The sequence below is a fragment of the Adiantum capillus-veneris genome, chromosome 14, assembly GCF_014529385.1.
Source record: "Adiantum capillus-veneris isolate H3 chromosome 14, ASM1452938v2, whole genome shotgun sequence".
Classification (NCBI taxonomy): Eukaryota; Viridiplantae; Streptophyta; class Polypodiopsida; order Polypodiales; family Pteridaceae; genus Adiantum; species Adiantum capillus-veneris.
The window spans coordinates 141,739,973-141,765,204 of NC_140944.1; the positions used below are offsets into that span (position 1 = coordinate 141,739,973).

The 25,232-nt window shown below is 43.3% G+C and overlaps 1 protein-coding gene across 2 annotated transcripts in view; it reads left to right on the forward strand.

Annotated features, from left to right (window-relative positions):
- LOC147443264 (cysteine-rich receptor-like protein kinase 2) overlaps positions 1-25,232 on the forward strand; it is a 91,396-nt gene that overhangs the window by 29,877 nt on the left and 36,287 nt on the right. The window contains exons 2-6 of one of the 2 annotated variants that reach the window (XM_086529174.1): positions 4,645-4,755; positions 4,867-5,018; positions 23,562-23,772; positions 23,897-24,134; positions 24,215-24,327. In XM_086529174.1, the coding sequence (XP_086385300.1) occupies positions 4,645-4,755; positions 4,867-5,018; positions 23,562-23,772; positions 23,897-24,134; positions 24,215-24,327 (825 nt within the window). Of the gene's footprint in view, positions 1-4,644; positions 4,756-4,866; positions 5,019-23,561; positions 23,773-23,896; positions 24,135-24,214; positions 24,345-25,232 lie in introns of both variants that reach the window. The other variant, XM_086529173.1, reaches the window with a different exon arrangement.

A 25,232-nucleotide genomic window follows, 5' to 3' on the forward strand; every position in this document is an offset into this window, starting at 1 on the left:
GTTTGAGAAGGCTAAAAAAGAAAAATTATGTTTTACATGCTTAGGGAGTGGACATGGCAAATAGGATTGTTCCAAGGGAAAATCTGTTGCCCAATGTAAGAAGAAAGCATTGCACATGGTGCAACTGTTACCTCTTGAGCCTCCTCTTGTTTCTCCTATGTGGAGGTAACACAAACCAAAGCGGTGCATGAGTGCTATATAACGGCCTTAATGTTGCAACCGACCTTTAGTCCACATGAGTCGGTGCATATGCATGGGTCTATCCAAGGGCACAAGGTGCAAATACTAGTGGATCATGGTGCTTTGTATAATTTCATTAACTATAAGTTAGTGAAACGGCTCAAGTTGCCCCATACTCCAAGTTTCCATTGTTATACAAGGTAGCGATGATGAACGGCGATGGCGCCGATGTGTGGTATACTCAAGTAAAGGATGTATTGCTGGAGATTCAAAAGTATCACACAACCTTGAATTTTCAAGTCATGAATATGGAGCGGGTAGATGTGGTCCTTAGTTGAAAGTGGTTACATAGTCTTGGATGATCACTTCAACGTAGCTATGAGCACAAAAATTTGATGCTCGAATCCAATGGCATGCACGTGCTGCTATTGGGAAAGAATGATATACCTTTCTTGCCACTCACTTGTATAGCCAAGCTTATGAAGCTCTCTTCTCAAGATGAAATAGAATAGCTCTTTTTGTGTTACTCCATGTGTCGTTTCTTTCAAATGTTGATAATGCTTTGAATGAAAATTCCTCAATTCCACATACTTCTCTCTCTTCTCTTCCACATATGGCTACTATTTTGCTAATAAGTTGAAAGATTTATTAATGGGATATAAAGATATATTCCCAGACAATTTACCACCAGGGTTATCGTCGACACTGGCTGTGCAGCATTGCATAGACGTGGTTGCAAACAGTAAACCCGTAAGTAAACCATCCTACAAAATGAGCCATTCTGAGGTTGTTGAGGTGGAACGTCAGGTTGTTGACTATCTCAATAGAGGGTTTATCCAACCCATTTCTTCACCATGGACCTCTCCCATTTTATTGGTGAAGAAAAAAGACGATAGTATGCGCATGTGCATAGACTATCGTGGTTTGAATACAATTACTAATGGTAAGAACAAGCATCCATTACTGATAGTGAATGAGCTATTTGATAAACTCATCCATGGTGGTATATTTACAAAGATAGACTTGTGGTTAGGGTATTACTTGCTGATATATCTAAAACTGCATTTCAAACAAGGTTTGGACACTATGAGTTTTTGGTTATGCCCTTTGGGTTAACTAATGTGCCTGCAACTTTCATGACGCTTATGGACAACGTCTTGAAACCATATTTGGGCAAATTTGTTATAGTTTTCCTCGATGACATTATTGTGTGTAGTGCTTCTGAGGAAGAGCACTTACAACATCTGAAGTAGGTGTTTGAATTGCTACGAGAAAATAAGCTATATGCCAAATAATAAAAGTGTGATTTTCTCAAGGGTGAAATTCATTACTGAGGGCATGTTATTTCAATTGATGGGCTACACATGGATCAATCCCTTCTCCCAGAAATCGGCAAGTATTACAGATTTCCTCAAGATTTGCAGGTATTTATCAAAGGTTCGTTAGAAACTATGCTCATATTGCTTTTCTGATGATGAACCAATTGAAAGCCAAGGGGAAAACCTTTTCGTGGGGCAAAGCTCAACAACAAAGTTTTGATGCTCTCAAAGACGCATAAGCTATACCTCCTATTCTAGCTAGCCATTTGTTTTAGAAATGCATGCTAGTAATTGTGCTATTGGAGGAGTCCTTCAGTAGGAGGGAAGGCCAATTGCAGTTGAAAGCAAAAAAATTGATTCTTCCCAACAGAATTATTTTGCTTACGGAAGGGAACTCTACGCAATAGTATCGGCTTTGAAGACATAGTGACATTATTTGTATGGAGCTCAGTTTGAGATTGTGTTTGGCCATGAAATAATAAAATGGTTTACACAAAAAGCAAATTTGAGGGTCGAAAGGCCAAATGGATTGAGATGCAAAGACGAAACAATGTGGTAGCTGATGCTCTTAGTCATATGCCTGAGATCAACTCTCTTATCTTTACGGAGCTTCGAAGTGAGTTTTTGGAATCTCTCAAGGGCATGTTTCTCAGGGTGGATTTTGCAAGATTAATAAGTTCAAAATTGTAAACCTTAAATTGAACTTGCTTGCGGACTTTTTTAAATAATTGTCCTTGGCATCGAAGTCGTAGCACCTTGTGGTGTGGCCACTTATGTAGGATACCTCACATGTGAAGAAGCCTTGCTTCACCATGTACAATCACATCTTGCACAAGCCTTGCTTGATTGTGGTCTTTAAACCAGTATTTGCTCTTGCTGAGTGTGTATTTGTCAAAAATCTATTGCTAATCCAAGCACAAATATCAAAAGATTTGTCAATCTTTAATGCTTTAATCTATCTACACAAGCCTTGCTTGTGAGTAGTCATGTATGGAGCCTTGCTCCCTAGTCCAAACTGTGGTTACCACAGCCTTAGTTGGACAGCACCGGGATGACCATGGTCATACTTGAACCCGTATGTAGGCTATCAGGGAACCATAGCCGAGTTAACATAACGACACGCTCCTGCAATATACAATTATACATAAAGCTATGAAGCCCCAAAAGCATGAAATCTGAAACCTTATGATCCATCCCTGTCGTTGGTTGTGATGTGTTTGATGCCATGCATAGAGAGAAGCCGTGCTTCTTAGGCACCATGATATGATAGTTTTAATAACTTTGTATGACATTCTCGTTAGGACTTGCTGGAGGTTAATTACTCTCTTTAAATTTTTGTGTTGAGCTCAAAGTGTCTGGTGAACCTTGAAAACACCGCCCGCTTTGCAACCTCGAATGAGGTGCCCCTTGCGAACATTGAAACCACTTACCGTGCCTTTGTTCTTTTGGAGCCTGAGGTGAGCTTCGGACCTTGAAGCCAATTAGCCCTCATACTCATAGCTGGACTTGCAATGTTCAAAACTTACTATGCACCCGTGCAACCTCTTTGCTTGTACAAAATTTCCTTCAAAGAGCTTCCAACCCAAAGATAGTGAAGCTGAAAGACGATGGGAACAAGATCAGAGCTTGAATTTGACCAATGTTGTTATGAGGCGTCTCGACTTGATTGCAAACTAATGTGCATCCTTGTGCAACTTGCATGGAAGGGGCATGGAGGGTGAGATGGGGCCCTTGTGGTGACCCTTGGTCACCTTAGGGCGCCCAAAGGTGCTCCTAATATGAACCATGGCAACCTCTCTATAGTAGCAGCGGTGCGCAACGAAGAAGAAGAGTGAGTTCTCTATCGGTGCCTCCTTGTGAGCCCGTGCAAAATGCAAAATGCAGAGGAAGATCTTGCGCTCCCTTCAAACCCATAAAATTGCCAAACAGTTCCCTATTGAGCTCTTCTTTGCAAGTCTGTTTCCTGTGGTTCTTCAAGCACGAGAGAGAGAGAGAGAGAGAGAGAGAGAGAGAGAGAGAGAGAGAGAGAGAGAGTCCATTCAAGCTCCATGCCTCTTACTTACTTTCCCCCCTCCCCCATGGCTGCCTTGAGCTCTGATACTAATGTGAGAACAGAGGTACTACGTCATGCTCATCTCCACCCAACCTTGCTCTAAATAGACTCGTGGTCCCTATTTTAGGAACCCCCTTGACCATGCACGCATAGATTAGGGCCGTGCCCACCCTTTTGAATGCTCCCCCCCTCCCATTACACACACACCCCTCTCTTTATTTTCTTGGTCCCCTCATTTCTCCCTAGAGATTAAGTCCACCCTCTTTTTGGTGTGAGTTGAGCTTGCAAATCTTCCTCTTTAATATTGCCCCTTTCTCAACACTATTGTCGCCCCTTTTGGCAAAGCGACTTGGACATCGACACATCAAGATTTTAACCCTCTATGGCATTCACGAAATTGAGGTCAACAAGGACCTTCATGACTAAATTTGCATACAAAGGGATGATGACATCAACTTCTTCCAAGAGGTAATCTAAGAGGATTCCCCTAATGCTTGCTATCCATTGGGACGCTATGGTCATCTCATCAAGGAATGCATCAACAAGAAGACTTCCCAACAGCTCCTCATACCTTCCCAACATGGCCCAACAAAACTATAATAAGAAACAAAAGGACGGCAACAAGTTTTCTCTCTTGTCTACATTAGAAGCCTTTGAAGTTAAAGAGGTAGGTGCTGGTTATCCCATTGTTGACAATGAGCGGCTTGTTCAAATAGTGGGAAAACTAGATTTTTGGCACCATGGTCAACTAGATATGCACTCTTCGCCCCCAAGCCAATAAAGGCTAAACAAGATAGAAAATGTATGTAGGAGGAAATTGAAGAACTAGCGGTCTTTTCCCTTGGACATGACAAGGTTGTACTAAGAAGAGCTTCAAGCAAAAGTCTTAAGAGGCAAACTTCTTGATAATCTTTCCTTTATGTAGATGCAGCGATACGGCGTCATACTTTTTCTTTTTCTCTAATAAAAACGTGGTTGTTTAAAAAAAAAAACAAATGAGGAGATGGTTTTCTAATTATTGAATTCTATGATCTTTGAAGCTTAAAAATGTTTAAACTCGAAATGCTTCATGGTGGTTTGTGATCCGTGTAGGCTCCAAGACCGCCATTATTATTGCTTTGAGTGTGGTTGCTGGAGTTATCATTGTGGGAGGAGTTCTGTGTGCCATGCTACTAAAGTGCTACAAAGCAAGCAAAATAAAGGGTAAGCTATGGCTCTTATAAGCTTTTGTGTGTTTTAAGACATTGATTTCGAATGCTACCGTGTGCGTATCTGTTTGTATGAATTGTTCGTGCCCATGTAAACGAGGGTCAGGTGTGAAGCTTGTGAACAAGACAGCGAGCTGGCCACGACAACTCCTGCAGAACAAGGCGCAGCTATTCTCTTTAGAAGAGCTCGAGGAAGCCACTGGTCACTTCCATCATACCAACAAGCTTGGAGAGGGTGGCTTTGGCGTCGTTTACCTGGTATATTTCACATTAAGCTACCACCCTTTTAACTGCATCAAAAATTCTGTTCAAGAGTGATTATGCCTGAAAATTTGTTTAAGTGATGCAACTGACAGAATTCAACAACATGTTGTTAAAGATGATGCATGTCAATTTGCATGCTGTCGTATTCTATGGATAAATGCATACTTGGCAGAACAAAATATAAATAACGATTAGAATGAGAGAGACAAGGGGTGCTTAAGGCATTGTTGGGGAATGAATCTCAACCATACACAATTTTTTCCCCCACCACCATCGCCACTTGGGTACAATGGTCGGAGCCCTTACGGATAGCCCTACTATCCACGTCCGGGGTTTGCACCGAACCAACCAAAAGATTTCAAGGATGGTGGGACGACAATAAAATTTTTCACTTTTTTTGGATTGAAAGATCGGAAGAAAGTCTTACAGGTCCTCCAACAATTTGAGAGTTGCGGGATTTCTCAAAGATAATTCTATGTGGTGGTGGAGTTCTGCCCAACCGCATGCTCCAATGACTTGGCAGGCTTTCAAGACTGCTTTTGCACGCAGTTAAATGACCCAAAGTCCAGATTTTGTCAGAATGGGGACACTCGAAAATGCTTGCTATGGAGACCATGGAAGACTACAATCAAAGGTTTCTCTATGTCTACCTTCTGGTGTCTTTCTTCAATTTGATTCCCATGGAGGACTAATGCGAGCGATATACAATTGAAGTGCCATCACTCTTATAGGAGTATTGCCTTACAAGCAAGCTGTCACGTGACACATCTAACCCTATGTATACGTGGACAAGCTACTTCATGACATGGATTCAGTTCAGTTAGATTAGGAAGTGATTTGGCACTTTTGTGAGTCTGTTCGCAGACCGTGCATGTCCAAACACTTAGAGTAGATGCATATCCTCTTGTTGCACACAGCATGATCATCAGATTTCCATCAGAACCCATCAGGAGCATTTTTACAGCATAGACCTATTTTCCCTATGTTTGACATTTTTCACTTATTATTTTTAAGCGACTTTTGTTAGAAACTGGGTAGGGCAAATTGCCTAAGTCAATATATAAGAAAACCCAGCGCTAGCAGTCCACAGCAGAAGAGGCAACAGTAACTTCGCGTTCAACAGAGACCTTCTCAACAAGACCCCCCACCGGCGGTAAACCTTGCGTTTTCAACTACAGACCCAAGATCAGCCCAACGTTTTTCATCAAGGACAGCGTGGAGTTAGCAGAGACAGCAGATCAGCCCTAGCGTTAGCAGTTTGCAACAACAGGAGACTAGCGTTTTTGCAGCAGAACACAGTTTCAGCCTAGCGTTTTTGGATCAGCATAGCAATTCAGCGTTTTGCAGTTCCATCATGACAAGATCCATAGTAGCATCAGCGTTTTCAGTTTTCAGTAGTCAGACATCGTAGAACAAGTTCCGAACCTCGCAGATCTCACCTTCTTGCAACAGATCCTCGCCGCACGGTTAGATCCCGCAAAGTTTGCAGTTTCAGCTTGGAAAACGTAGATTTCAGCATCTGCGTTTTCAGCGCGTCGTCGTCGCATCGTCGTCATCGACATAGAGTCTGAATTTAGCAAATAAAGATTTGCAGATTTCAGCCACTAGCATTTTCAGATTTCAACCCGTCTCGTCGTCATCGTCCTCATCGTCGTCGACATTGTCGGCAAGTCCAAGTATTGTAGAGATTTGTGCAATCATAAGTAGACTACTCTTGCCATAGAGAGTGGGGCCTTCGGAGGAGGGTTTGACAACTCGTCTGGTGTCGTATTCTTCTCTCTCTATCTCTCAGTCTCATGCACCTTCATTCACAGTGTTCATCACTTTGTTTGTGATCATTTGCACTCTCTCACTAAAGAACGGAAGGCTCTCCTTTCCGTAAGTAAAAGGACCTTGAGCATAGTTCGGAGCACTCATCTTGAGCAAAGTTCAACATTCACTTCTGCTGCACCTTACATTGGTATCAGAGATTTGGCAGTGTTCTGTATCACTCAAGGAAAGAACCACATAATTTTTTTTTGCTTGTTGCAGTCGCATGTAACCCTAGACCTCTTGGGCGTGTCGATTCCTAATCGTGTTTTTGAAGAGTGACAGGAAACCCAAGAAAGAAGGGCTTGTCTAGCCTCCCCTTGTTCTCTTTTCACTCATTGAGAGCGGACCGTGCACGTAGCGGCCGGCCAATTGACGAAAGGTGGGAAAAAGCAACCTTGGTGTGAGCGCAAGGCCGCCAAGGGGTGCGGCCGCGGAAAAGAGCAGAACTTGGGTGAAGAGAAGATCCTTCTCTAACACAAATTGCAAGCTAAAGAAGAACCTCAAGACCCTCAAGAACCCAAGAACCAAGACCCACAAGAATTGAAGTTCCTCGTGAACTTCAGAACCCAAGACTTCAGTGGATGGTCATCACCCGAAGCAGAATGTATACTTTGTATGAAGGTGATGAGCATGGAGTTGGCGAAGAAGAATTTTCTCCACCAGGAGGTTTTTTTGACCCTCCCTCTTCTCCATCTACGCCAAGGATTGCACTAACGGAGGAGTTGGAGCAGAGGTTTATGGACAACAAGTTAGAACGCGAGGCAAGGAAGTTAGAACGCGAAGCAAGAACAACAGAAAGAAAGGCAGAAATTGATTGTAAGTACCAAGAAAGAATGACAGCCATAGCGTGTAAGCCCGAGCAAGCACGCTTAGAAGCCAAAGTAAGACAAGCCGAATTTGATCGTGAGCGCGAAGAAAGAGAAGCAAAATTTGATCGCGAGAACAAAGCAAGACAAGCAATGAACGGACCGACACATGAAAGAGATGTTGCGACTCTTTTCTCAAGTGCAGACACAGATGCAAGAGATTCGGGAAAAGGAGACTCTCTCAGTCTCTTCTTCTCCAAAGCATGACACACATGAAGATTTGCATGATGATTTGAATGATAATGACAAGCATGATGAATTGCATAATAATGACAAGCATGATGAGTTGCATGAAGATGATGTGATTGTTCACAAGGATGATGTGCTAGTTGATACTTTTTCTAGTGAAGCTAACCTCATTGCATATTCGATCAATCACGAAGAACCGATCTTGGCTCTCGAGTTGAGGTCCAAAGAACCCTCTCAAGAAGATTCGATCAATCACAAAGAACCGATCTTGGCTCTCAAGTCGAGGTCCAAAGAACCCCCACTGGAAGTATTATGTGTACGAATGATTAGTCAGCACGCATTGTTTGAGTGTTTCATTCGTGATGCTTTCATGTATTTTAGTCACCGTCCTTATGTGATCCCTTTTCATAGGCATGACATTGCACGATGAACACGATTCGCTCATGAATGAGCATAGATGTATGCGGATTACTCATGAAAAGATGAAATGTTTGCACCCAAGGAATTCACATTCCATGTCTCTTCCTTGGCATGACACAGTATCAGAAAGAGCACAAGAAGGATTGAGCATCAAGCATCGGCATTTCCATTGTGTTTTGCCAGAGTTGATTGATTTAGATCAGAAAATCAAGATTCGACCCCATTGTTTGCGTGTGTTTGATGAACGGTTTGACACTTTGTCTATATGCTCATCTACATTCCATGTACAGTCTTTTAGGAAGACTAGAATTTTTCTAGTCACTTTACATGGAATGGGTATGTTCACGTTTTTGTGTTGGAAGTGGTTTTAGGAATTTTCATCCTCGGAGATTCTTGAAGAAGGTAGACGCATAACTCTAGACGAAGTTGAAGCATTGAAGGAGCCACAAATGACTTTTGTCGCTTTCGGTGTGGCCCAAAGAAGCAAGCATTGCAGACCTTATGAAGTTCAAGTATCGCATGACCCACGCATCACAGTGGGCCGGCGAAGAGTTCTTTCCAGGATTCCAGACGTTATTGACGATCTCCCTCGACGCCATACAGCTCGGTACCAGTACCTCACTTTGAAAAGGAGGGGATGTCACGTGACACAGTTAACCCTATGTATACGTGGACAAGCTACTTCATGACATGGGTTTAGTTCAGTTAGATTTAGGAAGTGATCTGGCACTTTTGTGAGTCTGTTCGCAGACCGTGCATGTCCAAACACTCAGAGTAGATGCATATCCTCTCGTTGCACACAGCATGATCATCAGATTTCCATCAGAACCCATCAGGAGCATTTTTACAGTGCATAGACCTATTTTCCCTATTTTTGACATTTTTCACTTATTATTTTTAAGTGACTTTTGTTGGAAAGTGGGTAAGGCAAATTGCCTAAGTCAATATGTAAGAAAACCCAGTGCTAGCAGTCCAAAGCAGAAGAGGAAGCAGGAACTTCGCGTTCAACAGGCACCTTCTCAACAAGACCCCCCACCGGCGATAACCCTTGCGTTTTCAGCCAGAGACCCAAGTTCAGCCTAGCGTTTTTCATCAAGGATAGCCTGGAGTTAGCTAAGACAGCAGATCAGCCTTAGCATTAGCAGTTTGCAACAACAGGAGGCTAGTGTTTTTGCAGCAGAACACAGTTTCAGCCTAGCATTTTTGGATCAGCATAGCAATTCAGCGTTTTGCAGCTCCATCACGACAAGATCCACAGTAGCATCAACGTTTTCAGTTTTCAGTAGTCAGACATCGTAGAATAAGTCCTGAACCTCGCAGATCTCACCTTCCTTGTAAGGTGCAGCGGAATGAATGTTGTTCTTTCTCAAGATGAGTGCTTCATAATGTGCTCAAGGTTCCTTTTTGTTCTTATGGAAGGGAGAGCCTTCCGTTCTTAATGAGAGAGTGCAATGATCACAAACAAGTGAATGGACACTGTGCGTGCGCCGTGAAAGTGTATGAGACTGAGAATAGAGAGAGAAGAGAATACGACACCAGAGATGTTGTAAACCCTCCTGGGAAGGCCCCACTCTCTATGGCGAGAGCGGTCTACTTATGATTGCACAAATCTCTACAATGCTTGGACTCGCCGACGATGTCGACGAGGATGAGGACGACTACGAGACGGGCTGAAATCTGAAAACGCTACTGGCTGAAATCTGTAAATCTTTATCTGCTGAATTCTGACTCTATGTCAGGGACGATGTCGATGATGACGATGCGACGACGACGCGCTGAAAACACAGTTGCTGAAATCTGCGTTTTTCGGGTCGAATCTGCAAACTTTGCGGAAACTGACCTTGCGGCGAGGAATTGCCACAGGAAGGTGAGATCTACGAGGTTCGGGACTTGATCTGCGGTGTCTAAGGGCTGTTACTGAAAACGCTGGTGATTCTTGATGTTCCGTCGCGATGATCTACAAAAACTGAGGTTGTGATGCAAACCAAAAACGCTAGGGCTGAAATTGTCTCCTGTTGCTGTCGGTTGTCCTACAAATGCAAAACGCTAGGCTTCTTGATGGGTCTTGCTGCTGCCGGGGTTGATTTGCTGTGCAACAATCGCCAGGCTGCCTGTAGAAGAAAACGCTAGATCCTTGCAGATGCAAAAACTAGCCTTGTTGATGGGGGGTCTTGCTGAGAAGTTGCCTGTTGAGCGGTGCTCCTGCTGTCTCTTCTGCCAGAAAGTGCTAGCGCTAGCTTTGCTTATCTACAAACTTAGCAAAATTTCCCTACCTACTTTCCAACAAAAGTCACTTAAAAATAAGAAGTGAAAAATGTCAAAAATAGGGAAAATAGGTCTATGCACGGAAAAAATGCTACTGATGGAAATCTGATGATCATGCTGTGTGCAACCAAAGGATATGCATATAATCTAAGTGTCTGGACATGCACGGTTTGCTAACAGACTCACAAAAGGGCCAGATCACTTCCTATTCTAGACTGACTTGACCGAACTGAACCCTTGTCATGTTGTAGCTTGTCCACGGACACATAGGTTGGATGTGTCACGTGACATCCCCTCCTTTTCAAAGTGAGGTACTGGTAACAAACTGTATGGCGTCGAGGGAGATCGCCAACAGCATCCAGAATCCTGGAAGGGACTCTTCGCCGGCCCACTCTGATGTGTGGGTCGTGCGGTACTTGAACTTCATAAAGGTCTGCAACACTTGCTTCTTTGGGCCGCGCCGAAAGCGACAGTCTTCTGTAGCTTCTTCAATGCTTCAACTTCGTCTAGAGTCATGCTTCTTCCTTCTTCAAGAATCTCCATGGCTGAAAATTCGTGAAACCACTTCCAACACAAAAACATGAACATACCTATTCCATGTAAAGTGACTAGAAAAAATCTTGTTTTCCTAAAAGACTGTGCATACAATGTAGATGAACGAAGAGACGGAGTGCCAAACGGTTCATCATACACACGCAAACGAGGAGATCGAATCTTTCTCTTATGATCTAAAGCAATCAACTATGGTAATTCACAACGGAAATGCCCATGCTTGGTGCTCATAGTTTCATGTGCTCTTTCTAAGCCAGATCATATGCCTAGTTTTGCTAGCCAAGAAAACATAAAGGGTGGACAAATAGCATAATATCTTTAGTATTCAGTATAGAACAAAAAATATCATAATGCCAAACCCATCAAAGCAAAAAACCTTAAACTCAAAGACCTGGTCTTTATGCCAAAGAGCCAGTCGAGACTCCCAGGAAATGCAGACATCCTAGACTACTCCCAGTATCTTGAATCCCATAACCAGATAGTCAACCCTCATTAGCTCAAGTCATATACCCAGCCAGCTCTCTAAAACACCATTAGCCAGTGTTTATAAAAAAAGCCTCAGTTTGCCATCAACACAAGGATGCAAAAAATCTTAAGTTCGAACCCAAAACAAAAGAAACGATTATGAAAACCTTAAGAGCAAAAGATGAGAAGAGATCTTTTACCATCCTCTTATATCCTTTCGCAATATTTTCTTCTATCTTTGCAACCTGAGATGGCATATTTCTTTCCCACTTTGCCATTTCTTGTTGCATATAGTTGGAAAACCATTTCTCATATGGCATCTTTCTGAAGAGCTAAAGCGCCATTTCCCTTTACCATTTGCTTTGAGATCTTTTAAATACTTATTTCGAGCAAGTTTTATGCGAGTCTCAATGCTTTGAAAGCGTGTTTTAGCTTGCCTATGAGATCGTGACCGTGACCCATTACCCAATTCGAGATTACTCTTAGATGTCTCGGCGGCTCTACGAGGAACATCGATGTGATGACACCATGACGCTTTTTTATATGGTGGATAAGGTCAACACATTTCTCTTATCCTCTATTCCATTGAGGACACCCTTCATCTAGTCGACAATTGCGGACAAGGGATAGATGACTATGACGCTTTTTTAAATGGTGGATAAGGTCAACATGTTTCTCCCATCCTTTATTCCATTGAGGACACCCTTCATCTACTTGCTGTTTGATATGGTGGATAAAGTCTAACACGTTTCTCTATTCCATTGAGAACATCCTTCATCTACTCGACAATTGGAGCACTTGTTCGCTCTTGTCGAGTAGATGAAGGATGTCCTCAAAGGAATAGAGGTTGGGAGAAACGTGTTGACCTTATCCACCATTCAAAAAGCGTCATGGTCTCATCATCAATGTTCCTCGTAGAGCCTCTGAGACACCTAAGAGTAATCAAAAGCCCGAATTAGCCAATGGGTCACGATCTCATAGGCAAGGTAAAACACGCTTTCAAAGCATTGAGACTCGCATAAAACTTGCTTGAAACAAACATTTAAAAGATCTCAAAGCAAATGGTGAAAGGAAATGGCGCTTTAGCTTTTCCTTCAAAAAGATGCCATATGAGGAATGATTTGCCAACTATCTGCAAGAGGAAATGGCAAAGTGGGAAAGCATTATGTCATCTCAGGTTGCGAAGATGGAGGCAAATATTGCAAAAGGATATGAGAGGTTGGTAAAAGATCTCTTCTCATCTTTTGCTCTAATGTTTTCAAAATTGTTTCTTTTGTCTTAGATTCTAACTTAAGATTTTTTGCATGCTTCAATCTCTCTCTAGTCAAGAGTACCCCAACACATAGTACTCCTTGTGCCCTAGCTCGACGTAAGGATCCACAGAACCCATCAAGAACCTCGTCGTCGTCATCGTTGTCGACATAGACTCCATCATTACCTTGTCGTCGACATCATTGTCATTTCGTCATTGACATAGACCCATTAGTACCTTGTCGTCGTCGTCATTGTCGCCGACATAGACCCATAAGTATTCAGTCGTCGTCGTCATTGTCGTCGACATAGAACCCATCAATACTTGGTTGTCGACATCATTGTCGTTAACATAGAATCTCTCAGTACCTCACTACCTAGTGTCAGTAGCATCAGTACGAGTACCCAACATCAATAGCATCAACACCCATTAGCATCAACATCTCAACATTTAATCATTTTATCAGCATTGTGCAAGAATAAAGAAAGTACTTGCTCTGGCAACAGAGCAAGGGGGCTCTTGAGGGTTTGGGACCCTGTCCGAGGACGTGGTAACTGCTAACCTTAGTTGTTGGTTTCTTTGCGATGATTTTTATTTAATTTTTGGGACCCTTTTTTTGATTTCACAAATGGCTGGACATTGTGTGGCCAGTGTGCCAACGACCGAGAGTTTTACCCGTAGTTGGGAAGGGCAGGTCGCCACGAGATGGTCGGGCCAGTCGGCACTAGAATCTAAGCAGTAAAAGGGTGTCTAGGCTCAGTTCAGAGTCATTTAGGCCCCTTGCTACACTTATAAGTTGGTGGGTTCTAGGAAATTAACTCAAAAGAGGCAAATTGGACACTTGGCGGCTCCAAGTGCACTTGCCAAGCTCATCCCAGCTAGGGGCGCCCATTTTGAGAGGGGGTTATTGCTCCACAGGGTGCTACAATGTGTGTGTGAGTAGTGGGTGCAGGTGATCACAACTTTAATGGAAAGCTTGCCTTCTCCCTTGCTCTATGAAGCACGACGATTTGCTCTCGCGCATCTCTCTCTCCCCTTTGCACATATGGTAATGCCCCACTAGTTGGGCTTCTCAGATGACCATGTACAGTTCTGGGGATTTTATGCGCATTTGCCAAGGCAAGAGCCTTCTGTATAGGAACTGGATTAGCTAATTGCTAATCCCCTTCAGGTATGCATAGTTCCATCGCAAAGGAATGCGAGAACGGAGAGTTTTCTTGCGTGATAACTCATCTGATTTATAGGGGAGCTGTCCCATTGCGTGCGGGAGCGTCTGACACACGTTCATACGTGTTTGCTCCGCCCAAAACGATCCAAACAGAAAATTACAACTTGCTTTTTTCTTCTGCAGGTTTAGGGTTTCACACCTAAACTGTAGGACATTGCCAAGGGAGCCTCGAGAAAGCTGTGGGATGCTTAAACAAGGCTTTGGGCACCTGACAATGACAAAACAGGGAATTACAGCATGTTGAAATTCACCTGTAGCTCATTGGAAAGCTTCCATACCGCAAGGGAAAGTGTCCTTGACTTATACTTTTGACCTACAGGGATTTTTGCGCCGTTATGTTGGCAAAATTGGGTCAAAAACCTGCAATTACAGCCATGGACAGGTTTTGACAGCTTGGTGAGGGCTCGGTGGTAGTGTTTGGATCGTTTATTTGCAAGGGGAGCCTCAGGAAAGCATTGGGTGCTTGTGCAGGACAATTTAGAGAGATTTCCCGTGAGGTATCTCGTTAATTCAAGGGGCAAGTGACCCTGCAGGTGCGGGAGCTCAAGGGCTATCCACAGAAGTGAATGGCACGCGAATCGGAGCGCAAAACAGAGAATTCAGCGTGCTGTAATTTCTTGTCAGGTTTTGTAAAGTGCTCTAAAGTGTGTGGAAAGTCATCCGTGTACTTGGGATTTTGTCCGGATTTTGTCCGTGGAGACTTCTACTGTGGTTATGTTACCAAAATCGGGTTAGAGTAGAGGAATTTCAGCCGGATAAAAGTGGGACAGCCTGTAGAGGTTTACAGGTTTTTCTCAAGTTTAATATGAATAAAGAAATATCGAAAGGAGTGCCAGTCTTTGGGGCCTTCAGGGTGTCGCTGTCTGCTTGGTAGCGCTCTAGCTACCAAGTCTACCGCACTATAGGCCGGTTTCAGACCCGACATTGGTGTCGTCTCTTCTCTCTCTCTTGTGTCTCTCTCTTTCATTCAGTTAAGTTAAGTTCTTTCAAGTGAAGTAAAGAGTACCTTGTGTTTGTGCGGAGCACTAGATCCGAGCTAAATACTTCAACACTTCCGCTGCACCTAACAAGTCTGCTCTTTTCCGTTGTCCCTTTGGTGAGTGTTTCCTGTGCTTTAGTAGTTCATTGATTTTCCACTCTATAGCTCGTTCAATGTCCTCTTCTCTCAAAAATAAGAGTTGCTTGTCGGATTTTTTCTTTCCTTTACTTTCATTGCCGACTTGAGGGGCTGATTGATGACCTTCTAAGATATCTTACAGAAATTTGGAATTGGTTGCTTCTCTAGAAAAATTACATAATTTGGATTCTCAGCATACTTCATCAACTGTTTCACACAGATGCTAATTGCTCCTTGAAGTATTGAAAGGGGACGCAAGACTTTGGGGGACCGGGGCGAGTGCATCTAGAAGTGGAACTTCGTCACTCGGTGTCTCGACTACAAGTGTGATGTTCTCTCTTCTAACTTTAAGTGTTCGCTATTTTGGGTTCAGTTTGGTGATTGTTACACTGATTCTACTTCCTCGCCGGTGGCTTGCTGGTTACATGTTCAATCGTTTAATTATAGCATTTATACCCCTATGACCACCTGGTAGTGTATCATGTAAAATTGGTACTCTATGAGAAGATAAGACACATAATTAGTTCCTAAAGAAAAGCTAGCTGTCATGAAGCACATAATTCCACAGACCTTATGCATTTAGTGCTTGCAGCCAATGCTTTTCATATTTTGAACCCATATAGTTATTTTTAAGATGATAAAAAATTAACACCTTGAATAGAGAGAAAAGAAGGATGCTCAAGAGAGAGAATTGGCCTTTCCTACCCAACGCATAGGGTTAGCTTTGCAAGGCACATGGCATTGGAAGTATTTTATTGATGGGCGTGATTTTGTGGTTCACATAGATCACCAAGTACTTAAATTGCTTCAATCTATGCCTAGTGCACATTGGAGTGACAGGCAAGCACGTCCTTTTTGGTGTATGATTTAGTCTTAATGCATGTATGATAAAGAGAAATTGCTTATCATAGACATAATAGTTTACCTCAACAATATTTTGTTTACGAGAGAGATGCAGTTGGACGATCATTCAATTATAACACCTCATCTATCCAAAACCTCAAAGGGCTCATCCCAAGTGGCAAGGATGAGGCATAGTGCCACTGTGATTGCAACCTTGAGTGCTTCAAAGCTCTCTCGGGGGCATCGGTGAAAACCACACGCTGTCAACGAGTCTTGACACCTTTAACATGTCAAATACTGGTGTGGCAATGTATGCAAAATTCTGAACATCATATGCAATCTCAAGCATAGGCCACTCTCTTACCTCACCTACCTTGGCCGGATATAGAAGATTACCATTAGGAGAGATGCTATAGCTCCAAGTATATGAGTGTAGTCGGAAATAATTCTGTCACGTGACACATCCCAACCCTATGTGTCCGTGGACAAGCTACACCACAGCAGGGTTCAGTCAGTCAAGTCAAGTTTAGATTAGCAATGATCTGGCACTTTTGTGAGTCTATTCGTAGACCGTGCATGCCCAGTTACTTAGCATAGATGCATATCCTCCGGTTGTACACAGCATGATCATCGGAATTCTCATCAGAATCCATTAGCATCAGTTAGGGGAATTTTCCAGTGCATTTAGCCTATTTTCCTATTTATTGGTTATTTTCACTTATTATTTTTAACTGACTTTCCAACAAAAGTAGGTAGGGCAATTTTGCTAAGTTAATATATAAGCAAACCCAAGTTAGCACTTTCTGGCAGAAGAGGCAGTAGGAGCTTCCCGCTCAACAGGCAACTTCTCAGTAGTACCCCCTCAGCATCAGATCCATCGCCATCCTCCACCATCCCCTTGGTGTTTTCCACAGCATCACCCACCGCCGTGAAGTCTCCCCCTTCTGGCAATATTGCCCCAACAGATCAGCCCCCACAAGCCAGCGTTTTTGGTATTGAAACCACCAGCAGCCTAGCATTTTCACTTCAGCCTTCCAGCCATAAAAACGCAGCCTTATCTGCTGCCCTGCCAGTTTTTTTCAGCATAAAGTGGACATCTAAGACCAGCGTTTTTCAGCCTTCAAGAAACAGCAGGATCTCAGATTTCAGCAGATAGAAACGCAACAGAATTCAGCCTAAGTGGTTGCAGCAGTTCCCCCAAGTTTAGCCTCGAAAAACGCAGTCAAAACAGTCATTTTCAGCCATCGAAACAGCCCCGAAAAACAGCAGATAGAAGACTACAGATTTCAGCCATCGAGTCGTCGTCGTCATCACTATCGTCGTCATCAGCTTAGTCCCATTGCATCAGTCCATTGCATACGCATTGTACACCTTTGTGCAATCAAAGTAGACCACTCTCACCGACGAGAGTGGGGCCTTCGGAGGAGGGTTTTACAACCTCTCGGTGTCGTATCTCTTCTCTCTCCTTCTCTCAGTCTCATTCACTTGCACACACAATATCCACTCACTTTGTTCGTGATCACAACACTCTACAAGACGGAAAGCTCTCTCTTTCCCTAAGAACTAAAAGGAACCTTGAGCAATAAAGATCACTAATCTTGAGAAAATACAACATTCATTCTGCTGCACCTTACAAATTCTGACTGCTTAGCCGCAATGTAAAGACGGGTAGCATCCAAACAGGCAAAAAATTTCTCTACATCATAGCATGTTGTTCCTAGGTAGCAGAGAAAATGAGTGTCGTCCAAAAAGAGAAAAGTGCACCTAGCAACTAAGTCAACAAAATATGCATCATCATTCGATTAAACGTATCAAGTATTGAATGGCATAACAATGAACTTGTAGTGCCCACGCTCAGGCCTAAAGGCAGTCTTATGATGTCTCTCTTTGTGATCTTGACTTGATGGTAGCCGCTCTGTAGGTTGATATGCGAAAGGGAAAATTACCAAAAGACCGCTCAAATTTGTAGAAATTCCTAGAATAACCTTGTAATTGGAAAATTCCCAAAATACCCTTGTGCTATTTTTCACAAGGATTTGCTCCAAGTTTCTCAAAGATAATATACAAAATCTTAAACACATATTTACAAAGTTGCTAGCCAAAGGTAATCACCCACATACCCAAAAATGGTAACATTTACATGTGCTAATATCGAGCTAGTTTATCTCGAGTCCATTATAGTGAGAATCTGCATTCTGATATGCTCAATCTGTTGAATAGAGTGCGTTGTGTAGAAACTTGTAAAAGATTACTGTTTTTTCCATATTTTCTATTATCAAGAGAGGTAGATTGGGAATTTTTTCAAGGGCATAGTGGGAATTTTAGTCCTCAAGGGGTATTTTGGTTATTTTCCTTGTGTGAATACCCTTGCACCATTGAGACACTCCAAGATGTACTTGATGCGAGACATAGAACACCTGTTCTTGAGTGTCATCTTATTGAGGCCTTGTAATCCACACGGTGACACATCACCGTGATGAGCTATCCTTCTTATAAACGAATAGAAGGAATAGAAGGACTTACACTGAGGATTTACGTTGGTACGTATAAACTCCCTATCCAACAACTCCACTAATTGACAGTCTAGCTCCTCTTCATTAGCCTTATTCAAACAATGTGGAAACTTACAGGTTGTGCTCCTTCCTTAAGGTCTATCTCAATTCCTCTTCATTAGCCTTGTCCAAACGATGTGGAAACTTACTACAGGTTGTGCTCCTTCCACAAGGTTTATGACATGATCCTCTGGAGTCTGGTGGCTCGGGATATGCTAGAGATTTGCTACTCTCCATGCCTCCATTTCTAGCTACGAATCCTCATAGATGAATACATAATAAGGAGCGGACATTGGACCATAATCATGTGAGCAATGTAAATCTGTGTAAAGGAGTGGTCATAATACTCCCCTTGCGGCTCACGTCAAAGCCACCAACCAGGCCTCTAGGCATTGCGGTGAGGGGAGAATTCTGAATCACTTGACGGGTGGAATCTCACTGTAGGGTAACTCGTGAACAGCAACGAGTGGCTCGTTGCTAGAGACTGCCAAGTCCCAATTGCGAAGAGGAAATGGAAAGGTCAGGTGTGTCAACAATTGGCTGAGAGAAGTGGGGTGGGGGGTTTAGAGATCAAATGTGGAGCTGGAGGAAACTGGTGGGGCTCGGGTACAAAGCGGAGGGGCAGGCTGTGGGAGTGGGGCGAAGGTGGGGAGATAGAGCGGGCTAGAGGTGCTGTGATCGGGGTGGAGGGAGAGCTGCCCCGGGGGGGGGGGGGGGGGGGGGGGGGGGGTGTGTGCGTCAGCGATGGTGCAAAAGGGGAAAGAGGGCGAAGGTGCGGGGCAGGAGGGAGGGGAAACGAGCAAAGGTAGCCAGTGGGGCATTGGAGATGTCACAAGGCGGGCACCACGTGCCAATAGAAAAGAACAGATTGAGCAAACTTTTTAACACTTCAATAACAACTGAACTGAAAGAGAGAGACGACACGCGACACGGAGTGGCGGAATTCCACCCCAGAGAGTATTGGCCCCAAACCTTGGCTCCCCTTTTGGTATTTCTTTTTATTGCATCAACACAGTACAAGCCGGTACTCCAGACTCTGCACCTTCTCCAGGAAGCATGCCAGAGAATGAGCCCTAGCCTCATATTTAAAGGCCCTTGGCCTAAAAAGAAGTTTACATGAAAAGCTTTCAAACTCAAAAGCTTCTGCTCCAAAAAGCAGTTTACATGAAAAGCTTTCAAACTCAAAAGCTTCTGGTCCAAAAAGCAATGCCAAAAGCTGCCAGCGTAAATCACGGAAATCCGTACAGCCTGCCACGTCATCATGCCAACGCAATTTTCGAAAAGTAGTCACGTTGTTGCAATTTTAGGGTTAGGTTTTCCAGAATTAGGGTTTGCAGGTTTTAGGGTTAGGGTTTTCAGAATTAGGGTTTGCAGGTTTTAGGGTTAGGGTTTTCAGAATTAGGGTTTCAGCAGTTAGGGTTTTTGGAATTAGGGTTTCAACAGTTAGGGTTTTTGGCAGAAATTAGGGTTAGGGTTTTCTACTCTCGGGCAACCACGTCATCACTTCGTGACACTTCTTCTGTTACTTGTTCTTCTTAGGGTTTAGGCTCCTCGGTCACATCTGTAAGTTGGCTCCATTCTTTAGGCTTTGACACGTCAGCAGTTTGTTACATCTCCCCTTCTTGAAAGAGAGTAATCGTCCTCGATTACAGCATATCTACAAAGCAACTCAAGTTAGCTCAAAATTTCCGAGGGTCATTCCGAGTGACAATCAGTTTGCTCTTTTTATTAAGGGGTTAGCTTCTCCTTTCTGCTCTTTTGATCAAGGAGTTAGCTTCTCCTTTCGTCTAGATCGGAACTCTTGATATTCCGGCGTAGTAAAATTAGCCATCACACCCAGACCGTACTGATCTTTCACGAGTGTCTTGATGCACTAAAATTACATACCCAGGTAATCTCATCCAATTAGGAATATTCAGTAATTGGCACATCACAATGCAACACAAATGCTTACATATGCATGTTACAAGACACAACAAACAGCGCCGCTGAGCACTCCCCCGAGACAAACGGTCTGCGGTATGAAGCTACTCAACGACTACCTCATCACTCCCCCCGCAAATAACCTAAAAAGGTCCGGGCCATGAGCTCAGAGGATTGTACAACCAAACGCTCTCCAGACCGCAGTCTGCGTCGCTTGGAGGTTCAAGCATACAACCAAACGCTCCCCAAGCATTGGCCTGCGTCGTTCGGAGGTTTTCTAGCATACAATGAAACGCTCCCCAAGCATCGGCCTACGTCGTTCCGAGGTTTTCTAGCATACAACGAAACGCTCCCCAAGCATCGGCTTGCGTCGTTCCGAGGTTCAAACAATACCAAAACAATATTTCTCACTTCTCCACCCGGGAGTAAAAAAATCACCAATCAATGAAACTAGTATTGAAACCAGAGTCAAACATTTCAAATCGGCACCAAAACAGGTTCAAAACAGATACCATCCATTTCAAACAGATTCCAAACAGGATCACCAAACAAGATCAAACAGAACTCAAACTTAAAAAGCAATCTCGACATCAGTCGAGCTCGAAAAGTCGAGTGACTTTCCATCTTGAAACTTGCACCAAAAATTAGGGTTAGGTTCCTTCCATGAGGTCGTAGCCGAGCACAGCATGGTCCATCAGCTCTTGGACAAACAGTGTTTCTTTGGCGGCGATGGTAGTCCCAATATAGCAATCGCACTGGACCTCCAAGGTCATCTGATCGTGAAGAGACATCTACTGAAAGATGTCAAGAAATTTCAAGTTATAATTTGCTAGGGTTTCCATGGCAAGCATTTCACGATACCCCACTTTGCCAAAAGTTGCACTCCGAAGGAAAATGTCAGAAACCATACAACTTCGGGCAAAAATTTTCTTGAAAGCTTGCCAAGTACTTGGAGTATGCTGCTTGGTAGCTGTAGACATCAACATTTGCATGGCACTGCTTCTGAGAAAAATAGTGACTTGAAACAAATCTGGATCCTTCTCTTGCAAGTGATCTTAATTGGCTTATGCCCTGTAAGACATGAGCGGTGAAGACGGGAGCGAGCCAATGCGCGATGAAGTAAGGGTGGGAGTGGCTAATAAGTCCGGGTTCGAGGGCTAACAAGTCCGGGTTGGAAGGCGAAGATACCTCAAATAAAGCTATGTCTGCTCTTTTGTGGGACCGGTATGCTTTCAGAAAAGCACACGCCTGATGCTTTGATACCACTGTCACAAGGCGGGCACCACGTGCCAATAGAAAAGAACAGACTGAGCAAACTTTTTAACACTTCAGTAACAACTGAACTGAAAGAGAGAGACGACACGCGACATGGAGTGGCGGAATTCCACCCCAGAGAGTATTCGGCCCCAAACCTTGGCGCCCCTTTCGGTATTTCTTTATAGTGCATCAACACAGTACAAGCCGGTACTCCAGACTCTGCACCTTCTCCAGGAAGCATGCCAGAGAATGAGCCCTAGCCTCATATTTAAAGGCCCTTGGCCTAAAAAGCAGTTTACATGAAAAGCTTTCAAACTCAAAAGCTTCTGGTCCAAAAAGCAGTTTACATGAAAAGCTTTCAAACTCAAAAGCTTCTGGTCCAAAAAGCAGTTTACATGAAAAGCTTTCAAACTCAAAAGCTTCTGGTCCAAAAAGCAATGCCAAAAGCTGCCAGCGTAAATTACGGAAATCCGTACAGCTTGCCACGTCATCATGCCAGCGCAATTTTTGGAAATCAGCCACGCTATTGGAGTTTTAGGGTTAGGTTTTCCAGAATTAGGGTTTGCAGGTTTTAGGGTTAGGGTTTTCAGAATTAGGGTTTGCAGATTTTAGGGTTAGGGTTTTCAGAATTAGGGTTTGCAGGTTTTAGGGTTAGGGTTTTCAGAATTAGGGTTTCAGCAGTTAGGGTTTCTGGCAGAAATTAGGGTTAGGGTTTTCTACTCTCGGGCACTTTGTGACACTTCTTCTGTTACTTGTTCTTCTTAGGGTTTAGGCTCCTCGGCCACATCTGTAAGTTGGCTCCATTCTTTAGGCTTTGACACGTCAGCAGTTTGTTACAAGAGATATTGCGCAGCAGCGAGCGTGTAGGGTCTTGGAGTAATTTGGCCACATGAATTTAATGTGATGCAAAAAAGGGAGATTAGTGACCCCATTCCTTCTTGTGGACATTTGGGATTTTGTGAATTGATTTCGGGTGGTAAGTTAGGTAATTCGCGGTCTGCCACAAGCGTTGTGTTTTCACTATGGGACTGCTTTTGCTGTAGAAGTGGAGTATCGACCAGCTTGCTAGATTAATCATGGGCTGAATCAGTTGTGGAGCAGTTTCACTATCAGAGTTATGCCCCGATTCATTGAAACAACCGGAGCTCCATGCCCAAGCAAAGCACCTGGATGCAGTTGCCAGTATACACAATGTTTGGGACTGTCAGGTTTGCAACTTGCGGAAGGAGCAACATGGGATAGCTGACATGGTGACAGGCGGCTAATATGATATTATTACTATAAGCTTAAGTTTCTCAGCTGAGGGCATTCTTGTTAACGTGTCTCTTGTTGGCTTTCCATTTCTTTCTGGTTTTGTTTCAGTCTTGGATATGTTTCTTGGATATGTTTCTTTTGCCCAGCATGCTATTGTAGTGGATCGAGCAGAGGGTTTGTGACTAAACAGGCAACTGTTCCCACCCTTTTTATAATTTTCAGTAACGAAGAGCTTCATCATAGACCTTTATGGGCACCAGCCTGTTAGAAAAGGATATCCACCCTTCCGGTAGGCTTGATTTTTTTCAATTTCTCTCTGCAACTTCCATCACTTCACTTCATTTCCTCCTGTCTCTGCAAATTTCTGTGTTTACTTTAGAGAGATTGGGCTATGATAATGAGGTCTCTCACACCTGACAATGACATCGACGTCATAGTGATATGTCGTACTTAGACAACCTAGATGTGTAATGAAATATCCTTGAGAATTATAAAGATTACATTTTATCACCTTTGTCACCTTCGGTTTTGTGCAATTTTAGGGTACACTGTCAAATGGAGAACGAGTTGCAATAAAAAAGCTAACTATTGGAGGACAACAAGGAAAGCAAGAGTTTCTTAATGAAGTCAGCCTCATAACAAGTGTGCAGCACAAGAACCTCATAAGATTGTTGGGATGCTGTGTGGAAGGTCCTGAGAGAATATTGGTGTACGAGTATCTACCAAATAAAAGTTTGGATTTTCTTCTATCTGGTAAGCTTGTTGTGTTTTTTTCTAAAGGATAATATCGATTGTTTACTTTTTGTAAACTAAATAATACATTCAATGTATCATGTAGCGAACTAATCTGCTGAATCTGATGTGGTGTGATCTGAAGGAGAACCAAGAGGCAATACTATATTGAATTGGTCAACTCGGTTCAACATTGTTTTTGGGATGGCTAAAGGATTGGCTTATCTTCATGAGGAATCTCACACTAGAATTATCCATAGGGATATCAAGCCGAGCAATATTCTTTTGGATGACCAGTTAAATCCTGTCATTGCTGACTTCGGGCTTGCTAGACTTGTGAAGGATAATGCATCTCATGTCAACACGGGGGTGGCTGGGACAATGTAAGCACTTAGCAGGTTTGCAATTTGATCGCAACTTAGAAATTACTCAAGTTTTCTTACTGTGTTTCATTGTCATGAAGAGGATATCTGGCCCCTGAGTATGCTCTCCACGGTGCATTGAGTGAAAAGGTTGATGTGTTCAGTTTTGGCTTGGTCGCCCTCGAAACTGTGACTGGAAAGCAGAATGTACATGGTAGACTTCTAACATGGGTATCTCTCTCTCTCTCTCTCTCTCTCTGTGGTCTGATAGGTCATTTTGGCCTTTTGAAGACGTTTAATAGAACATTTCATTTCATTTCATTTCTCTCTCCATACACACACAAAGGAGCTGATTTCTATCACTTGAAAAACCCCTAAGAATGCCCAAATGGTACCAATTCTGAGGGCAACTGCATGAGTGAAATACATAGCAGGCCTGAAGGCAACATTTGAAGAACCATATACAACTAGCCACATGGGCAAAAACTGAGAATTGAATTGAAAAGAGCAGGGTAAAAAAACTTCAACATAGAGTAACAATTGCTTGGCTACCTAAGAAAGTGGATGACAGTTGCCTTTGAAAGATAGGCGGCCTCACGGGCTAACCACTGGCACTTTGCCAGTGGGGGTCGATAACTAACAATGAGGCCTTGGCCTCCCTTTTATAAAAGTGGCCGCTAGTAGGGTTCACACTACGTCCGCCTGGACACTGGACGCCCATCTTGACGGTGTCTTAGCCGGAGCGGGACATAACATACTTCCCCTCTTAAGAACCATTGATGTACTCATCAATGAAGTGGGGATACCGAGCTTTCAAAGCTTGAACTGATTCCCAAGTAGCAAACCTTTCTGATTGACCCTTCCATTTAATTAAGTGCTCATCATAAGCTTTTTGGCACCAATGACGGGTACGATGATCTAGAACAGCCTTTGGTTCTTGAGGAATATTTTCAGTTTTCATATCTTGCCATACTTTTTCCTTGATAGGCACAACAACATCGGCTTCGCCTTACTACTCTTTAAGGCGGATGACATGAAACACTGGATGTACACTAACATCCAAGGAAGAGCCAGTTTATAGGCAACTTGGCCAATTTTCTTTGTGATCAAGAATGGACC